Here is a 20,078-nt window from a genome sequence, read left to right on the forward strand (position 1 = left end):
ACGTTTGTGTGGTCGAAGTCGTTGGATCTTGGAATCCTGCGTGTAGATCTACAACGACACGTATGATCAGCATGCAGCGAATCGACACGCGTCGCGTCGCGGATCGCGGTCCATTCGCGGATCGGTAGGTCTACGCGGTGGCATTCGGTGCCATCACAAAAATGACGTGAGGTCGGTGAAGTAGTTCATGCATATGCGCATGGAGTTGTACGACCACGCGATGTACGATCGATCGACGACTTGTTCCTGCACCTGATACATTTTTTTGATTTCTTGTTTGATTCTTTGGAGATGTGAAAATATGCTTGACTTGCCAAAAGTAATGCTCCAGTTATTCTGCCAATCTCCTGTTGGCAGAAATTGCCTCGCTGATAGCCTATACTAGGCTATAGTGTGTATGCTAGTGTCCTGTGTTGTTGGAAGATTTGTGAGGCGTGGGTACGGGTGTTGTCTCGTCGCGACTCCTGCACTCCACAAAAGGTGCTGTTGACGTGCATGCTTCTTGAATTCGAAATGACTACTTTCCAGCCAGCCCAGACCCCGAGCAGTGGGGACGAAGCACCACTCGCCACCTCTCGAAATGAGGATATTCCATTGCTTAGAGGAGACTCCGTTGCCTCAACTCGTCTACGTAGCGGCGAGCCTCAAGTGGACATAAATGTTCTGAACGATTTTACACATTACGACGATTTCCACACCATAGACTGGGTGAGGGACAGGACGCGGGAGCGTTACCGTCAAAAAGCACTGGCCAGGAAGGTCCGCAAAGGTGGATATGCGGACAAATTGAAGAAAAGCTACGACGCGTCCTCTGGATGGATCATAGTGCTGTTGGTTGGAATGGCGACTGGGTTTGCTGCAGGTGTGATAGACATTGGTACAACGTGGATGAGTGACCTGAAGGAAGGAGTTTGTATGGACAGCTTCTATTTCAATAAGGAGGCATGCTGCTTTGGGAGCAATGAGACGTCGTATGAAGTGGAGCATTGTAAAGAGTGGAAGACCTGGGCTGAGCTCTTTCTCACAACAGACGACGAACACCAAGTCTACATCTTCAACTACTTCTTCTATGTGATTGTGTCGGCCATGTTTGGCACAATGTGTGTCTGGCTTGTGAGGACATTTGCACCGTATGCCTGTGGCAGTGGAATACCGGAGGTTAGTTTTGCATGCGCGCGCGCGCACACACACACACACGCGCACGCACACACACGCACACACACACACACACACACACACACACACACACACACACACGCGCGCACATACACACACACACATACACACACACAAACACACACACGTAGCACTGCATTGTCTTAGACGTTCTTACTGTCTGATGACTCGCCGGGCCACTGCGGGGATGTGGAAAGACGCGCAGAAGATAGTGACTGCAACAAGTGTTACCCACTCTGAACGTCAGATTAAACAATACGACTATCATACATGATACCATTTACACAAGAGAGAGAGAGGGAAAGAGAGGGGAAACTGTGTTGCAACTCCTCCTCCTCATCATCATCACCATCATCATAAGCCTCTTCGCGTTGACATCGCCAAGCAAGCTAGGCTAGTCTTCGCTTAGGCCAACTCCGGGTTTCACGTTATCACGATCACCAGGCAATGGGACGTATGCAGCCATTTCCCGCCGTTATATCTAACGTTAGGATTTGCGGGGCAAGTCCACTACAATCGTATGCACTGCAATACCAGCTCTTCAAGGAGGTCATGAACTCTGTACAATCATACTCATAAAATGAATGTACTAGAATGGGTTGTACCTGCCAAAAGTGGGGCAACTTGCCCCGCAAAAAGGTGACAGCCATCTTTGCTGCATACCTCCCATTGTGTGGAATGGGTATTGAGTAGGGCTGAGTCGGGTAGCATTTTCTTCGGGTATCGGGTCCGGGTAGTTTTCCACGGGTAGCGCGGGTACCCGATCGGGTAATGTTTCCATGGTAAGACCACAATGCACACCGGCCCCTTCCCTTGCGCATTGGGTAGACATGCGTGAATTATTTCTACACGTGCACTGTACATGATGTCATCTGCGACCTCGGGTTTTCGGGTACTATTCGGTACCCGACTACCCGAGGTCCTCACGGGTAGCACGGGTACCCGACTACCCGTGCGCACCACTAGTATTAGGGAGGTTTCGCTCTACGGAATTACGTATGAAAATAACGTATGAACTGCACAGAATTTTCATACGTAAAAATAAGAGCTGTTGGGTTTCGCTCTACGTGATTTCTCCACGACTGCTAAACATGCGTTGTTGCTTTGGATCCCATGGAGACGCGTTGGCTGCATGCGCCCACAGCATGCACCATGAACCGAAACCGCGTTTTCCATTACATTTTACACGTGGTGTACGGTGTGTGTACCTTGTGTTTCGCGCGGCTTGAACGTTGCCATGGACAAATGCGGAAAATGCGAAAAAATATTTCAAAAAGTCCTACGGAGGACCCAACTTAGGAAAGAGCTTTCCTACGGAAATCCGTAGAGAGATTTACGTATGAAAGTTGCCCTCGCTCCCCGGCGCGTACGACATACGGATATTCATACGTAATTACGTAGAGCGAAACCTCCCTATTGAGCACTCTTCCAGCAGTGGAGCACGCTACTTGATTACATATTACCATCTACAGAGTAAACGTCTTTATGCAGGTGCCTTGCTTATTAGGTTAACCCTTTAGGTACGAAAAAATGTAAGCAGACTGAATTTCACCTTGACTCCCCTCAAATTCCACAATTCTCCGAGTCATAACTTTTGCCGATTTTTACGATTTTGGGCTTTCTGGAAAGCTCGTCGCGAGAGGAATACACTGAGCCCACACTTGCCACCACAACGTCAAAATGCCAGCGTTACAGCCCAGCATCTTATTTGCATCGCCAGTATTCCGACAAAGTCCTCTTGTGTCAGCCATTTCGCTCGACCTGTTCGTAACAACTTCAAATTTTGTTACAAGCTGCCATGAGTCTTTTTGCCGTTTTGAACGCGCTTCCACGTCACTGCATCCCCGAAGAGATGGGGAAATCCCTCATTCGAATCTGTGCACGCGGCTGCAGAGCGACATTTGCCGTAACTCAACTTTCGAGCTTCGTAATTCTGGAATCGCACATCGGAGCGCTTCTGCAATTGTTTCAATGGACGGCTGGGCGTTTTCTCTTCGACCTACATCTTTTAGGTTTTGGAAATAACCCAGAAATGACTGAGTTACGATCGATTGAAATTAAGAAAAGTTTCGATCCCAGGGAATCGAAAGTAACAGGTGTACAGTGATAAAAGGCTGTGGGAAGTGCATGCAGGTTATTGGCTTGAAAGTCACTGCATATTTAGGTTGCAAAAGATGAGTTTTAATGAACGCCACGAGTACAATCTGACTGGACATGAACTCGTACATGAAGAAGTGAGTTTTGCCCAGTTCCACATGTTACGAAGCTACGCTTTCTGCACATATTGTGCTTGAATGGTGTAATTGTGTGAAAAATGAAATTTCCTATGACCTCTCTCATCTCTGATTTTCTTGTTGTCTTTATCACCCCCCCTCCCTACTACCACACGCACTCAATCCTGTCATGACTTGTGTGCAGGTGAAGACCATTCTCAGTGGCTTTGTCATCCATGGCTACCTTGGTGCGAGAACTCTGTTTGTCAAGTCTCTGACCATCATGATGGCGGTGGCGGCTGGGCTTAGCCTGGGCAAGGAGGGACCTCTTGTTCACGTGGCCTGCTGCTGTGGCAACATCTTCGCACGCATTCACAGCAAGTATCGGCGTAATGAGGCCAAACGACGAGAGGTAAGAAATGGTCTGGCGTCGCTGGTATGATTCCCCTGCATTGTCTATGCCATACCATACTTCATACTACAGTCAGACCTCGCTAATAACCGCAAAAATATCCGGATAGGCGTGAGGGAACCGGATAACCGAACACTGGTTATGTTGGATGCACCACATATGCTATAACAGCTATTTTCTTTAGGATGGCGAGGGATCCGGATGAAAGAGGACCGGATAAGCGAAGTCTGACTGTACAATCATGTAGGGTGTTAATACCTGTTCACAGTTTGCATCAGAGTCAGTCAGTCTGACTCTTCCACATCCGCAGGAATGCCCCGACCTTCACGGATCGAGGCGCAGGTACATGTGCACGATTTCCCCTGCCCTCAAGGATCAAGGCGCATCCACAGGAATGCCCCGACCCTCGAAAATCAACGCACAGATGCAACTCCTGAAGCACTGGGATAGTGGCACTTGCAGTCATGCCTGTATTTAGTGGCCATCCCATCCTGCACAGCGCACAGCCACGCAAAAAGAAGGCAGCCATCAGACAGCTGATAACTGACCAGGTCCCCTGTGTAATGACACTGGTTCAGTTCTTCATGTATACCGGCAGAAAACTTCGTCGGTCAATAATTTTGTCCAACTCCAAAGCAAGGGAGTTCGTCCGGTTGTAAATTTCGTCCATGGATAATAAGAATGTATTGAAAAGCTGGACAAATCGACATTTAGTCCCGCATTTAATTTAGTCCAAAAGCTCCTTGGACGAAAAGACGAAATTAAATTCCAGACGAACATTTCTGCTTATACAGTATCTAGAGATGCGGCTGTGCTGCTGCGTCTTGTACATGACTATCTAGAGATGCGGCTATGCCGCTGCGCCTTGTACCGGACTATCTAGACATGTGGCTGTGCTGCTGCGTCTTGTACCTGACTACCGGTATCTAGAGATGCGGCTGTGCTGCTGCGCCTTGTACCGGACTATCTAGAGGTGTAGCTGTGCTGCTGCTGCTGCTGCGCCTTGTACCGGACTATCTAGAGGTGTGGCTGTGCTGCTGCTGCTGCGTCTTGTACATGTACCTGCACAGCCTGTACTGCACTGCTAGATTTGTGCTCTTTAGCTTACATGTAGTGCTCCGCTGCCGTATATACCATGACTGGTAGGAGTGGTTCTTGTAAGTCGATAGACACCCTTAGCAAACAACGGTAACGCTATTTTTTACGGTACTCCTACCTTGATCACCCATATAGCGTTGAAGCTGCAACGTAAAAACGTTATGAGGCCTGATTTATCGTTGTGACAAACGGTGCGTTTTTCGGCCAAATGTTGCGTAGTGCGTACCCATTTCACCTTGTATCGCGTATGTGGCACCATGAATGGCTGTGCCGCGTGAAAAAAAAACTATTCTCATGGCAATAGCGTACTGAAAATAGTGTGCATCTTGCTAAAGGTCGAACCCAAATCTCTGTATTTTTCTCCTTACGGTAATACCGTTACAACATAACGTTTTTTTTTGCTAATGGTGTCTATTGCCTTCTCTTTGTGTGCTGCTTGTTTGCACCTTAGATCTTGTCAGCCGCATCAGCAGCTGGTGTGTCGGTGGCGTTTGGTGCGCCGATTGGCGGCGTGTTGTTCAGCTTAGAAGAGGTAAGCAAACTGTACATTGTAACTGCGGTGTATGTGTATGCACAGTGCGGCATTGTAACTGCGGTGCGGCATGTGTGTAAGCTGCACTGTACAGCATTGTAACTGCGGTGCGGCATGTGTGTAAGCACAGTACATTGACTTGGCCCATTCCTGACCTCACCGCTGCAACGTTATTCTGCCCATTCAACTCAACGCTGTGTACGTCGCTAGCCGGCAACTATACCAGCTGCAATAGCATTTACATGTAACCTTTGAGTAGGTGTACATGTAGTACCGGTATATGGAAAGTTGTGTTTTGTGACTGAAACAACGTGATTTCATTATTTAAAAAAATAGGTAAATGAACACTCAACACAAGCTCTGGTTGAAACAAGAAATAGTATGGTAACAATTAGAAATGATGCTTTCAGTTTAAAAAAAGTAGTTATGTTCCCGGTACCGGTGTGGGCAGTGACTCTTGTTTTAACGCAGCTACAATGTTCCTTGCTGCCAGTTGCCCCATCATGAGTCGTGTCTGCTCCTCGGCACTGCCGATATGTGGAACGAGTACACAGTTGGACAGCTGCACCAGTTCGTGATTCGTTGGGATGGGTTCGGGTGTCATGACGTCGAGTCCCGCTGCAGCGATCTGGTTGCTTTTGAGCGCCTGCACTAGTGCCGCCTGGTCGACCACTTCACCACGAGCCACGTTAACAAACACCGCCGTATTCTTCATGGTGGAGAACTGCTCGCTACTGAACAGATTCGTTGTCTCTGCAGTGAGAGCGCATGTGACCACAATGAAGTCTGAGCGTTCCAGAAGCTGCTCAAAGCTGACAAAGTCAGCGTAGTCAATCTCTGGCTTAGCAGCTCGCCCGCTGTACAGCATCTTCTCTACGCCGAATGGCAAGAGACGCTTGGCCACTGCTTGTCCTATTCTGCCCATGCCCATTACACCCACCGTCGAGCCTTTCAAGCCTGTAGTTGACCACACATACACACATACGCCCACATACACATACACACATACGCCCACATACACAGTCACACATACACACATACACAGTCATACATATGCACATGAACCCATGCACACAGTCTCACTGACAGTCCTGTACTGTAGTAAAGGCTGTAAACATAAACTCACATGTATGCTGTGTGCATCCAATATGTGCAAAGCAGATACGCTGATATTGTGCTACCTTGCAGCTGTTCTAGCATTTTGTCAAATGTTACACACACACTCGCACGCTGCGACTGAAGGCTGTGAGTAAACGCTTCTAAAAAAAAAGCAGATGTTCAGTTTAGAGCCCTCCACTTGCAAAATATGATTTCTCGAGCCATTCCTACCTTTTCCGAGCATGTACGTTGGATCCCAGCTGCCCCACTGTCCCATGCGTAGCGAGAGAGCTCCTTCAAATAGACGTCGGCTTGTTGCCAGTAGCAAGGCTACAGCTAGCTCTGCCGTGGCATCTGTAAGCACATCTGGTGTGTAGCCGACTGCCACGTTCTGTTTCTTGCATGCCTCGACATCGATGTGATTGTAGCCAACGGACATTGTGCTCACGACCTTCAAGCTGGAGCCTACACAGTCATGTCACAGCACATGCACACATCCATCCATTCATCCTCAGACCTCAGACATGCCCATCGCGGAAGCGATCATAGCGAACAGCTATGTTAGACATAGCAACTTGTGCTGGGATTACACCATTCAACAGCTTGCAAGGCTGATGAATTGACCGCCACTATTTTCTAGCCTGGTATCCACCACACAGCTGATTGAAGTGGCTTTTTCTGGCCAGTGAATCCCTATTTTTCATTTTTCATTTTATTTCCATTCATCCGCACACGCACACACACACACATGTGTGCGCGCATGCGCGCACCACACACACACACACACACACACACACACACACACACACATTATGACGTACGTTTGTATCTTCATAGCGATTACAGTATGTGTGCGTGTAACACACGCGCAGCAGGCATTTTTGAGTACATTATATTCCCTGGCTAGTATGTACTGAAGTAGGAAATACAAAATCACGACACTACTTGCCCTCTCAGACTTGATACAATACTCTTGCAGGAGTGGGGCAGGGCTATAGGTTTCTTCCAAGCAAGCAATTCGTTTTTTCATAGATACCTATCTGGAATGCGTTTCCTATTTTTCATTATTTTCTATTCGCGAACTCGTCCTGTGCCTGTGGTCGATGTGGATTCATATTCGTGATAATACAGTTACATGTATCTCGTATGAAATACTGCTGCAACTGTAGAGTAGATCTACAGCACTTCTTACCTGCAGCACGAAGTACCGACTCGTCTATTCTATCGCAAAGTGTGCACAATATTCCGTCCACGCCTCGCACCATTTCGTGCAGCTTCTGCTTTGGCATGGCATCGCGCCCTCCCGGAATGACTTTGATTGATGTCTCCTGCAAGAGGGGCGCGATGAAGCTGTCCGGTACCTGCCGTGTTACAAGAACTTTGGCTTCAGACATGGCACGAGCGAAAACTGTACGCGAGTAGAAAGGTGCTGATATTCGGGCAAACAATGCAGCCATTTGCAGCAGCAGAAGAAAAGCAGCTGTACTACAACTCTGTGCCTTTCCTCAAGGGTGATGGAGTCTCCACATCTGAGCAGCACATGTGCTACTGCTTGACAGCTAGCTGTCGTCTCCACTGTCCTGCCGTCCTCAACCTTATTTTTTCAAGCAGACGAGATTTGGAGAGCATCGAAAATGCAGGAGTGCGTACCGTTTCTAGGGCACGCGATTGTAGCGTCTTTTCACCGCCATGGTTTCCATAGTTTCGCTGGCCTTTCGCGCATCTCTTGCATGCTTGATACAGCATGCTGTGCTTTTGCCTGTGCCATATTTTCGAATTTCGAGTCAATCAATGGAATCAAGAGTATAATAACTAAACCATGATAACCCCTGGGGTTATGGACTCTTGATGGAATGCCATGAACACAGCTGAGTTACAACAGCGCCATTCTCTTTCTCTTTCTCTCCCACGCACTCACTCGCTCACTCACTCACTCACTCTAGCGCAGGCGGGGAAGAGAAAGAATGGGGCACTATTCAAGAGAGGGCTTTATTTTTTCATGTGCTCTCAGAGACAGGAGCGCTATTTGAGACGGCGTACTACTGTAAAACATGTTATTTTCTGTGGAACTTTAATTTCGGTGTTTTCGGTAATAAAAATAAAAAAACAGGCACCAAGACAATAGAGTATGCACTGTATGTGAAGGGAAGGCTGGTCACCTAATTCTACATTACACCTAAAACCTGGCAGGTCCCTGGCACCGAAGTTTTAGTGCGCCTAAAATTACATGTTTTACAGTATTCAGGAGAGTGCTCTAATCAAACGATTCTGGTATTTGTACTTGTGCACAATAGGTCAGCTACTACTTTCCGCACAAGACAATGTGGAGGTCGTTCTTCTCCGCCCTGGTGGCAGCGTTTGTCCTTCAGCAGATGCACCCGTACCAGACAGATCACATTGTCATGTTCTATGCGAACTACAGCACGCCATGGAATCTGTTTGAGCTGCTGCCCTTCCTCGCGCTCGGTGTCTTTGGTGTAAGTCCCTTATGACTGGACATTGTTGTTGTTTCACATCTTTATTCTCATGATGGCCTGTGGCCAATAAGAGTTATTGTTGTTGGTTGTTGTTGTTGTTATTGTTGTTTAGTCTGAGCATCTCTGTTCTGGAGTATAAGCGTGTGGATGTGATTATGTGTGATTGTACCGTGCAGGGTGTATTTGGCGCTATCTTCATCCACGCTAACCTGTGGTGGTGCAAGCTGCGGCGCTCAACACGTCTCGGAAAGTACCCGATCATTGAGGCAAGTCCTGGAAACTTGCTCTTTGCTTTGCGTGTCTTCTCACTTAATTGCTCCAGGGTACATGTATGTGTTCGTCTACAAGCGTACATTCCCTTTTTAGAGGCCCGTATAGAAGTCAGTTGGTCAGTGAGACTGTTCCTCATCCCTAGCTACGCAATCACCCTCTAGAATCAAGACGTCAGTTGCTCCGGCTTCTGATCTGAACCTAGAATTTGAATTTGAATTTCAAAGTGGACGCAAATGCAGCAATGCGTTAACTTTGTGTGTACCGCTGGGTGTGATTATGGGCTTGCTGTGTTACTGCACTGCTGTGATAGGAATGTTGTTGGTAGCCAACGCCCCATGTCCAAAGTGGAGAGATGGAACGGTCAAGTCTGTTGTTTTATCTTGCTATTTTGTAGTCTGTTGTTTTATCTTGCTATTTTGTAGGCTGTTGTTTTATCTTTTTTTGCTATTTTGTGTGCACCTTGATCCATAGAGGGTGGTGTTGATGCATAGAGGGTGGTGTTGATGCATAGAGGGTGGTGGCGTTCTTGCAGATGCGGAAACTCGACCTCCAGCCGAGTCTCACGCGAGCCGTGAATTTATTTTATTTGTATTGTGTGTTTGCAGGTGCTCGGAGTTTCATTCCTCACCGCTATGTTTGCCTATCCGAATCAGTACACTCGGTAAGGCGATGATCTTATCTCTGTCTCTGCTCACCCTCTTGGGCCCTTTCCACACAACGCACCATTGGGAACAGCTATGCAGCCCAGATGTACAACACTATTCCAAGCACCGTGCGAAGCAAGTCACACTTTGCGTGGCGCTGCATGCACATGTACGCATGTGCGTGGAATGCAGCGCTCACTGTACCCCAAGCCACACTACACATACAGTGTACACCATTGTACACTGGACTAAGCTCTATACTGGTATATCACCTCCGGAATATTACACATACTCTTGATCATCATTCTAACAGTGTTTATCACCCCATGTCAATCACTTTAGACAATGTGTACAACAACATGCTGGTATGAGCTCTAATAATTCATGTCTGCACTAGCACTAGAGAACATGGGCCAAAAGAGCTCATCACTGTGTACGTCAACGATTCGTTTGCGCTGCACTCCATCTGAAGATGTTATGTGTCCGCGTGCATGTACGTACATGTGTGTGTGTGTGTGTGTGTGTGCGTGTGTATGTGCGTGTGTATGTGCGTGTGTATGTGCGTGTGTATGTGCGTGTGTGCGCGCGCATTTGCATGCTTGCGTGTGTGCGTACCCACTTGTCTTTTCATGGCAGGATGGGCGCTAGCGAGCTTATTGCTGTGTTGGTGAAGTCGTGCAGTGCGGCAGATGCTTCGCTGTTATGGTAAGTGGCATTCACACTGCCATAGGCATCACCATTATCAGCTTGCTGTGTGGTGACCCATGCGTGATTATTACTGATCACTTGATTTCTCCGTGAAAGGAACATTGTGATGTGAACTGTAGAAGTCTGTACGGTAGTGCTGTGGTCATTTTCTTATTACAGCGGGGATATCTATTTGAAGTGGTGTAGGCAAGGACTGAAGGTTGTGCGGGGACTGCAGAATAATTACAAGTATATGGTATACTTTTTTCTGTCCACGACTGTAATAAGATAATAAGTAGTCAGAAAGTGCGATGACAGGACACACAACTGACAAGCAACTGAGACATTCAACGACCTGAGGCCTAGCCCTAACACATCTCCAGTGCGCAAACCAACAGTGCCCTGCTATCGCACTTTCTGGCTACTTATTATCTTGTTACAGTCTTGGATAGTTGCTTCATAACTTCTTTCTGTGCCTGACCATTTGCACAGTGACTACAACCAGTCTAGTATTCTGAATGTCAACGACCGGTACAGCGAGCATTACGATGAGGTGGCGCTGAGCGGTGTGATGCGTTCACTCTGGCTGCTCACGCTGGCCATGGTCTTCAAGGGCTTCATCACTGTCTTCACCTTCGGACTGAAGGTCAGTGTGTGTGCGTGCGTGTGTGTGCGTGTGTGTGTGTGTGTGCCACAGCTGCAGCTTGCCAGCACCTATTCTTGCTGCGTCGATCGTCACATTGTTGTGTGCAATATGTGTAGCTGATCGTTGACGTGGATAGCAGTACCTTGACCTTGCACTTCCCAGCAAACTTTCACTCCTCTTTCTGTTTCAAGTAACGGCTGTACCTTTGATCTCATTGACTCAGTCGACAGGAAGTGTGGGCTCCAACGGTAGAAGCAGTCACCTTCTTATTTTTTACATCAGTGCATTCCCCAGTTTATGTGCTGTTATGTGTTGTGTGTGTGTGTTGTCAACTTGGTCTAGGTGCCTTCTGGTTTATTCATCCCAAGCATGGCCGTAGGTGCGTGTGTTGGCCGTATTGTGGGCATTGGTATGCAGCAGCTAGCATGGTGAGTTCAGTACTGTCGTATTGTGGGCATTGGTATGCAGCAGCTAGCATGGTGAGTTCAGTACTGTCGTATTGTGGGCATTGGTATGCAGCAGCTAGCATGGTGAGTTCAGTACTGTCGTATTGTGGGCATTGTGTGTGTAAGTCCACCCGTAGGTTGGGGATTTCAGGGGTTGCCAGCCATTGGGCGGTTGAATAGTCCATTGAGTCATCTTTCCAAGAATCTTCCGAATCCCTCTCCCCGAGGGGAGACTCACGTGGCTAGTTTGTGGCGGTGAGCAAGTGTGTGTACATGGTGTGTTTGTGTGTGTGTGTGTGTGTGTGTGTGTGTACATGGTGTGTGTGTGTACATGGTGTGTATGTGTGTGTGTGTGTGTGTGTGTCCCATATGGTGCAGTGGTATGTGCAGTCGATTTCCAATCGAGAGGTTGCGGGTTCAATTCCCGACGATTATGGTCGCACACGTCTTTCTTCTCTTTCTCGGACTCTTCCTGACTTTTCTTTCATTCTCCTGGGTGGTTACCAACAGCCAGTGTATGCCGGAGTATGTGGTGTGGTGTGTGTGTAGAAAAAAATGGAAAAATGAAAAATAGGGATTCACTGGCCAGAAAAAGTCACTTCAAACAGCTGCCTGGTGGATACCAGGCTAAAAATAGTGGCGGTCAATTCATCAGCCTTGCAAGCTGTTGAATGGTGTAATCCCAGCACAAGTTGCTATGTCTAACATAGCTGTTCGCTATCATCGCTTCCGCGATGAGCATGTCTGAGGTCTGTGTTTGGTCCACTGTATAGCGCTTCCCTGCATAATTATACCCTTGCTTCATTGTGCTGGATGATGTCACCATGCTATTGTATCATTCCTATCTAGTGCTGACTACTTCAGAGTGCTTTGCGATCTTTGCTATGTTTCCTGCTACTGCAAAGTACATGTACACGATGCAGTGTAACTTCTGCTGTGCAGTATTGTGTAGCTAGTGTACTGGTATTGTGATATGGTACCGGTGTGTTGCTATTTTGTGACCGTTAGCAACGCCACTGCTGCTGCTACTGTTAGCAACACCACTGCTACTAGTACTACCGCTGTTTACACTTTAAAGGTTGCTGTTTGTTGGTGTGTATGGCCGCAGGAGGTACAAGGACCACAGCTTCTTTCTGTACTTCTGCCCAACGAGTGTTGGTTGCATCGAACCAGGTCTTTATGCCATGGTCGGGGCAGCTGCATCGCTGGGAGGTGTTACCAGAATGACAGGTTAGTAACTTAGTACTCGATACTAGTATATGTAGGTACGTGCTTGGTCTGTAATGTTTTGTTTGTAAAGTTCCTGCCTTCAGCAAATGACTACAGAGACATCTAGCGCTCATCACTTTCAACTTGTTTACCTGCTCTCTCTCTCTCTCTCTCTCTCTCTCTCTCTCTCTCTCTCTCTCTCTCTCTCTCTCTCTCTCAGTTTCTGTTTGTAATGTATCACTTTGTTCTGGTGTTGTTTGTTTGTCTGCAGTTTCACTGGTAGTAATCATGTTTGAGCTAACAGGTGGTCTGCAGTACATTGTACCGCTAATGGTAGCCATTATGACCAGCAAGTGGGTCGGCGACAGTCTCAGCAAAGGTGGAATGTATCCTCATTACTCCGATGCTACCATTACCATCGCTGTTATTGCCATTGCTGCTGCTGCTTTGCATAGCTGTCCAGTGGCTATGTTCCACACACTTGCAGAGCTTGTACTCGCTGCTGCCAGTTTAGTGTGGAAAGAGTGAATGTGATGCCTGCCATGCCAGTGCGTGTACCGGTAGTCTATACACACAATGAATGAGTACGCTTTTTTACATGCAACTCAGCTGTAGCTCTAGAGATCACAGGCAGTTAGTGCTCATACCCAGACAAAGTGCTCCATCTAAATACACGCTTTGTAGTTTGTACCCATAGCCTTGTTTTGCGGCAGGGGCATGTCTATATGCTGTAATTAATTCCTTGACCAGAGTGTCATGCACAGATATGACGGCCATATTCTGCTTAATGGTTACCCATTCTTGGACAGCAAGGAAGATTTTGAGCACATCACGCTAGCATGTGATGTCATGAGACCAAGGTAAGTGTGCAGCCATCAAGTTTACGCCTAGATGCGGTCTGTTTGGTAGACATGAGTAGCTGGGCTAGGAGACTCTACAGCTACAGCTGTGCTCAGGGGAATCTGATCTCATGAGTAGGTTAGCAGCATACTGTACACTGCACAGCAACCTGCACCCGGCCACAGCCCAGTGTTCGTAGGTCTGGGGCTGCACAACCCCGGTTGCTAGTTGACTCCGTGCGACGCCAAGTTGATCAGCCTAGGGTGGTATATGTTTGTTGGAGCTGTATGCTTGTGCAATACTAGTAATGACATCATGTCGAGTTTGGTTTCACCCCTGCAGATCGGGGGATTGTAGATCATGCTGGTACATGTAGCATGGTCAGGTACAGTGTAATGTGTTTGTCATTTGACTCCAGTATACTGTCAAGCCTTCTCATGATTTGTGTTTGTTGTGTTTTGAATGTCTCTTTAACCCCCCCCCCCTCTCTCTCTCTCTCTCTTTCTCTCTCTCTTGCACACAGACGCAATGAAGCACCGCTCACTACAATCAGTATATGTGGGACCACAGTTGGCTGTATAAGTAAGGACATTAGTAGTGGCAACTCTGCTTTTGTAATTCTCTTACCAATTCACAAGTCTTCTGCCGCTCCGAGAATCTCGAAACCCTCACCGTGCACCCTCACAGCTGAGTGTACCTGATTGCAGACCTAGTGGCATTCATTGGACTGATGTGCCTTGTGCTGATGCTACTCAGCTGTAGTGTCTGCGTGTTTCAGAGAGACTTCACCTTTGACATGGCCTTTTCCCTGAAGAACCTAAACTGTGTGCTAATTTTCGATATTTTGAATCAGCTTCGATTTGGTGTTCGTCCTGTCACCACTGTCATGATTTCAACAAAATGTAATGTTGTCTATATTCTGCAGAAAACCTTCTTAACACAACTGTATACAAAGGTTTCCCTGTTGTAGTGGACAATGAGAGTCAGCTTCTTGAGGGCTACATCAACCGGCAAGAGGTTTCAGTAGCACTAGGTGAGTCATGTACAATGTAGTCCAGTCAGCTTCTCCTTAGTTTATGAAGTACTAACAACTACAGCCGTATTGAGTTCTGCTGTGACCCCCGTGCGTTTGTTTGGCCCGGATCATTGTGGTGTGGCAATGGCATACTGTCTCGTTCACTTTCTTCTACATGTTATTTCAAAAATGCTCTTTTCAATTACTTGGAAGTTAGTATAAGCAGAACATCATCATGTGTGTGTGTGTATGTGTGTGTGCGTGCGTGCGTGCGTGCGTGTGTGTGCGTGCGTGCGCGTATGTGTGTGTGTGTTTTGTGTGTTTGTGTGTGTGTGTCTGTCTGTACCAACTGTCTTGTTGCTAGACCGTGCCCTGAAGTCCTACGGCGTGACGGAAAACTCCTTGGTCTATTTCAGCGCACGTCCTCCTCGTAATCTGGACACAAACCGTGACCAGCAAGTTGGACTGGCTCACATCCTGGATGCTGTAAGTATCTCACACCCATCCCGTTTCATTTCGTTGTGAACTCGGTGATGACTGAGCAGCCAAGACATGACAGTAACATCCTGTTTATGTGTACAGTACTATATTGGGAGGTTATGTTTCTCAACACAATCGTAAGCCGGTGGTAACGCGGACGTGCAAACTTTACTTACTTTGACTATATTTGGTGCGTTTACTGGAGAACGGCGAATTTTAGCGGGTAAACGGTAAGCATTTTCTGAATCAGGACCAAATCGTGGTGAAATATTTTAGCGATCCGAGTTTCAGAGTTAATAAAATTACAAGGACTCATACTGTACTGTACATGCAAAATTTCGATCGGCGCAGCAATACTTTAGCGAAACACTCCTTTCGATAAAATCGCTGAAATATCGCCGGCACTAAAATTAGCCGTTTCTAGTAGTTGTGTTCGTGAGTCTTAGGTGCGGCAGGTTTGACTGTATGTTTGTGTTTGTTGATGTATTTCTTCTTGACCAATGCAGAGTCCGTTCCAGGTCACAGAGCAGACACCAATGGAGACTGTTGTGGAGATGTTCCGGAAGATTGGCCTACGTCAAGCGCTTGTAGTTCGCAATGGGTGAGTTCCTGTTGATTATGTGTCAATTGCCATTTTTTAACTTTTTTTAGATACACAACTCACCGGCTGGCACATGGGGCTAGCATGGGGTGAGATGGTGCTGGTGGGGCCTGCCATGTTCAACCGACCAGATGTCAACTGTTCTAGTACTTGACGTAGTTAAGAAAGGTTTGCTCCCCACACCGGAGCTCGCGCTATTCCGCCGAATTTACTTGACACTTGACTGACTCACGACTGCCATCCAGAGCACACGAGAAGTCCATCGAACCTTCGACTCGGCAAACCTGCAAGAAAGCACCACTCCCTGCTCAATACACAGTGTTTCGGGGAATTCACCCCTCATCAGTTGAGCTTGAGTAGGCTGAGGAAGATTGTGCCTGAAGAGCACGACTTATATAGTACTCTCCAGGCACAACCATCACCAGGGATACAAACTTACAGAGACGCTCCGCTTCCAGCGCGATAAACACCTCGTGAACACCAGATAGTAGCGTGAGTCAGTGTAGCGTGAGTCAGTGTCGCTCCTGGAGGGTGAGACAGACGTCGAGGACCCTCGGTCATTCGCAACGCTGTCACCTCCAAACCAACTAGTCGCAAGCCCGCGCTGGGCACAACAGTACGAAGTAGTGTGTCAAGTGTCAAGTAAATTCGGCGGAATAGCGCGAGCTCCGGTGTGGGGAGCAAACCTTTCTTACAAATCATCGCCGAAGTCGCAACCACTACTTTGTACTTGACGTAGTTGTACTATATAATACAGATACTTCGAAGTATTTTTCCTCTGGCATTACTACTGTCTTTGAGTTTTCTTGAAGAACGCTCGTTTCGAGCGAAAGGTTCATAGGCAGGATTCAACCTCAGCAACCCTGTCTCTCCGGGATAGTGCCCGATTAGGCAACAAGAGATCACGCGCACACACACACACACACACACACACACACACACGCACACACACACACACACACACACACACACACACACACCAATCGCACCCTTTCTCTGCGCAAGTTTTAAGAAGATGTCCCGACGATTCGCTGATAAAGCCTTTCAGAATATTGCATTGGCAATGTGTCTGTTTGTGCTTGTAGGCGGCTGCTAGGAATCATCACGAAGAAAGACGTTCTCAAGCACGTTGATCAGATGAGCACTGTCGACGTTGATGCAAGAATAGTACATTGAGGTGGGATGGTGGTGGTGATGCTGTGATGCTGTGATGATGATGGTGGTGGTAATAATGCTGCTTGCTACGGCACTGTCTTGCAAGTGCCAGCCATCGGAACCCTCCCAGCTTGCTCTGTTCGTGTGGCGTCAAGCCCTTAGCAGTGCACCCTGTGCTGAATGCCGGCCATCGGAACTCTCCCAGCCTGCTCTGTCCATGTGCCAGCATGCTCTTAGCAGTCCTGGCAGCCATCGGAACCCTCCCAGTCTGCTCTGTCCGTGTGCCGGCATGCTCTTAGCAGTACACACGGTGATGCTGCTGCTGCTGTGTTTTTTGTAACACATAGATTCTACTTCGTAGCTGTAGTGTACCAGCATGGCTGCCACTGCCCTAGAAACACAATACAGTCCGGGACAGATAGACGGACCGGATTTTTAGTTTTAATAGTAATTTTAGTACAGTGTGTAGTGCGTTTAGTAGCAGGGCTCATCTGTCACAACTTCCTTTTGAAATTTGTGTATTGTTCCATGTACAGATGCTATGCCTGCTCTAGACATGTATATGGTTGCTGTCTTAGGTGCAACAGAATGTCTTGCGACCACCTGTATACATCGTGCATGTATCTCCATTGTGTGTGTGTAGCCATTGTGTGTGGACGTTCATTGTGTGTATGTGTTTATTTTGTCCACGTGTTTGTGTTTATGTGCTTTGTATGCATGTGTATTGTGTACTGTTCGCCCATGGTTGCATGTGTACATGTTGTGTGCCTGTGTTTGTTTGTGTACATGTACCTGTAAGGCTGTATGCATGAGAGTATGCTTTCTCGCCCGAGTGGGAGTATACGCATTTGCGAAATGTTGAACGCTACGTTCTATGTATTCTGCTCCAAGCTTGCTGGCCTTGCTTGTGTTTGATTTTGTCATTCCCTAAGCGTGGATAAGACTAACATGTCCATGCTGTTATTTATGCTCACATGCTGGAAGTTTTCCGATTGCTCAAGTTTTCTCCTATTTTACCATACTATTTTACCCCCTCCCCTCTCTCCCTCTTCTTTCTCATGTGACTTCATGCATGCTGCAGCTGTGCTGTGCTTTTCTCCTGCGGTTAGTTAGTTGCTTGTAGCAGCGTGCGTGCGGCTGATTCTAAGCATGATATTCATTGTCCTCGGCCATTAGGTTCTTGTATCACACGGCTGGGTTCCATCTCTCCTCGGAATCGGAGAGACACTTCTCCCATGTTTGCCTCCCGGCTTGCTTCGACTTGAGACTTTATTCGTACGTGTGTAATATTTTCAGCTTTCTTTTTACTACTGCCTGGATCCATCATGCTCAATCATGCTCAATGCTTCATGTTGCTAGTACTTGCTACTTCTACATAACTATGTGCTCTGTTGTGTTTGGATGTACAATGACACTGTCACAGCCTGAGGAACCAGGGAGAATACCTTACTGGTTTTTATATGGAAGGGGGGGGGGGGGGGATCGTCACAAACTGCACCTACAATCAACAGCTCGCCTTCATGGTCTGCCAATGTTATCGAGTCCAAACTTTCTGACTCTCACCCATTGTGTGTTGCCTGTTCAGTTGCCAGCACTGTATAATTATTAGTAAATGTATTTAGAAATTGGCCCTTGCTTGGTGACAGCTACGGCCCTGGCATGGCCATGGCACACCCCTCCAGAAAACTTCCTGTTCCTAATGAGTTGAACAAGACCGGCAAGTGTGTGTTTGGGGAGAGAGGGGGTTGGGTTATGCACTCTTGCTTGATCCTGGAAAGACCTGATAATTATTAATATTTCAGCATGCATGCTACCAAGATTACTCTAGCCTTGATGCAACCATTTACATGCAGCGACTAGCCTGTAGTTTTACTCTTGCTGCCACCGGTACCGGTGCACCGCCACCATGTCCATGACCATTATGAATATGACCACACGGTCATATATTGCCAAGCAAAAGTAAAAGCTAAAAAAAGGGCCCCACCTTAAAGTGCACTCAATTGAGTCAATGCACGTCACGTCAGATCAGGGAGCCGACTCGTCAGCTGCTAGCTAGCTGAGCCCTACATACGGTATAACCAGTGATAACGGTGCACCTTGCGTGAAAGCAAGGAACGCTTTTTTTTAGAAAGGAAGCTTCTTCTCCAAAATTTAAAAAAATTTGAAAATTATTCCTTCTGAAAATATCATCGCGCTCTTGACCTCGAAGCTGACTGCTGAATGCGATTAGGAAAGAAGATTCCTGAAGATGCAACAGACTGATTCTGGCAAGCCGTCTGTCGTCTGGATATGCACTGTTGTACGTTATGGTCAGCAATCTTCTTCGTTCGTCCTTTCGTTTTCCTGACCACGATGATGACAAGCAGCTCTCATGCTCAGGTTAGTGCTACTTGTATGTCTGGGCACACAACACATCTGAGATGCACCCACTGACGTTATCGAACTGAAGAATGCAGCAAGGGTTCCTCGGATTCTCTTGATTTCGGAACAAATTTCCTTCACTTTCACCCTCTCAGTCTGTTGTGTATCGGTACGCGGTAGAAAGACTTTTCATGGCTCTTTTTTGTTGTGGTCCCTTTGTTTATTTTGGTTTGTTTTGCGTTCTGCTTTTGGCTATGTTGGACTGTTTTGCTGTTTGGTTGCATGTATAGTTTGTACATGAACCAAGTAACGGTTACGTCATTGTCATGCGTTGTGTTTTGTTGCGCGCATGCTCATATGCTGCCATAAATGTTAGTCTTTTTCTTCAGTTATCAGTTTACCTCGTCGTGTCCGGTCTTCTTGTCTGTCCGTCTCCGTCTTGTCAAGAAATTATGTAGAACTCTCAGTTCAGTTTCGTTGTTGTGTGTGGCGGGCCGGATGGGCAGGGAGGCTGGGCCCCTGACGCCTGGACAACATGTGCGCGTGCACAAAATTTGGCGATCACGCCAGGATTGTCAGGGAGACGAGGAACTGGAAGGAACTCCGGTGCGAAGGAAAACGCATCGTGAACAAATCACCGAAACGACGTCGTCTGAGCTGAAGGCGCTGAGCGAGGAAACGTCTGCGAGGAGTGGCTGGCTCGTCGGAGCTGAAT

At 47.4% G+C, this 20,078-nt stretch overlaps 2 protein-coding genes across 2 annotated transcripts; one reads left to right on the forward strand and one right to left on the reverse strand.

Moving 5' to 3' along the window:
- The first annotated feature begins 264 nt into the window (after positions 1-264).
- LOC135813840 (H(+)/Cl(-) exchange transporter 5-like) lies at positions 265-18,404 on the forward strand. Its single transcript, XM_065326859.1, has 17 exons — positions 265-1,158; positions 3,595-3,801; positions 5,351-5,431; positions 8,824-9,006; positions 9,183-9,272; positions 9,885-9,940; positions 10,560-10,628; positions 11,103-11,256; positions 11,599-11,684; positions 12,811-12,932; positions 13,183-13,297; positions 13,676-13,771; positions 14,275-14,333; positions 14,677-14,784; positions 15,131-15,252; positions 15,753-15,847; positions 16,933-18,404. Exons 1-17 carry the CDS (start codon positions 496-498, stop codon positions 17,021-17,023), a joined length of 2,397 nt encoding a protein of 798 aa, XP_065182931.1. The 5' UTR covers positions 265-495; the 3' UTR covers positions 17,024-18,404.
- LOC135813841 (glyoxylate reductase/hydroxypyruvate reductase-like) lies at positions 5,707-8,168 on the reverse strand. The gene is made up of 3 exons (XM_065326860.1): positions 7,722-8,168; positions 6,761-6,994; positions 5,707-6,388 (listed from the first exon to the last, which is right to left on the reverse strand). Exons 1-3 carry the CDS (start codon positions 7,984-7,986, stop codon positions 5,856-5,858), a joined length of 1,032 nt encoding a protein of 343 aa, XP_065182932.1. The 5' UTR covers positions 7,987-8,168; the 3' UTR covers positions 5,707-5,855.
- Positions 18,405-20,078: the final 1,674 nt, after the last annotated feature.

The sequence above is a fragment of the Sycon ciliatum genome, chromosome 4 (assembly GCF_964019385.1).
Source record: "Sycon ciliatum chromosome 4, ocSycCili1.1, whole genome shotgun sequence".
NCBI lineage: Eukaryota > Metazoa > Porifera > Calcarea > Leucosolenida > Sycettidae > Sycon > Sycon ciliatum.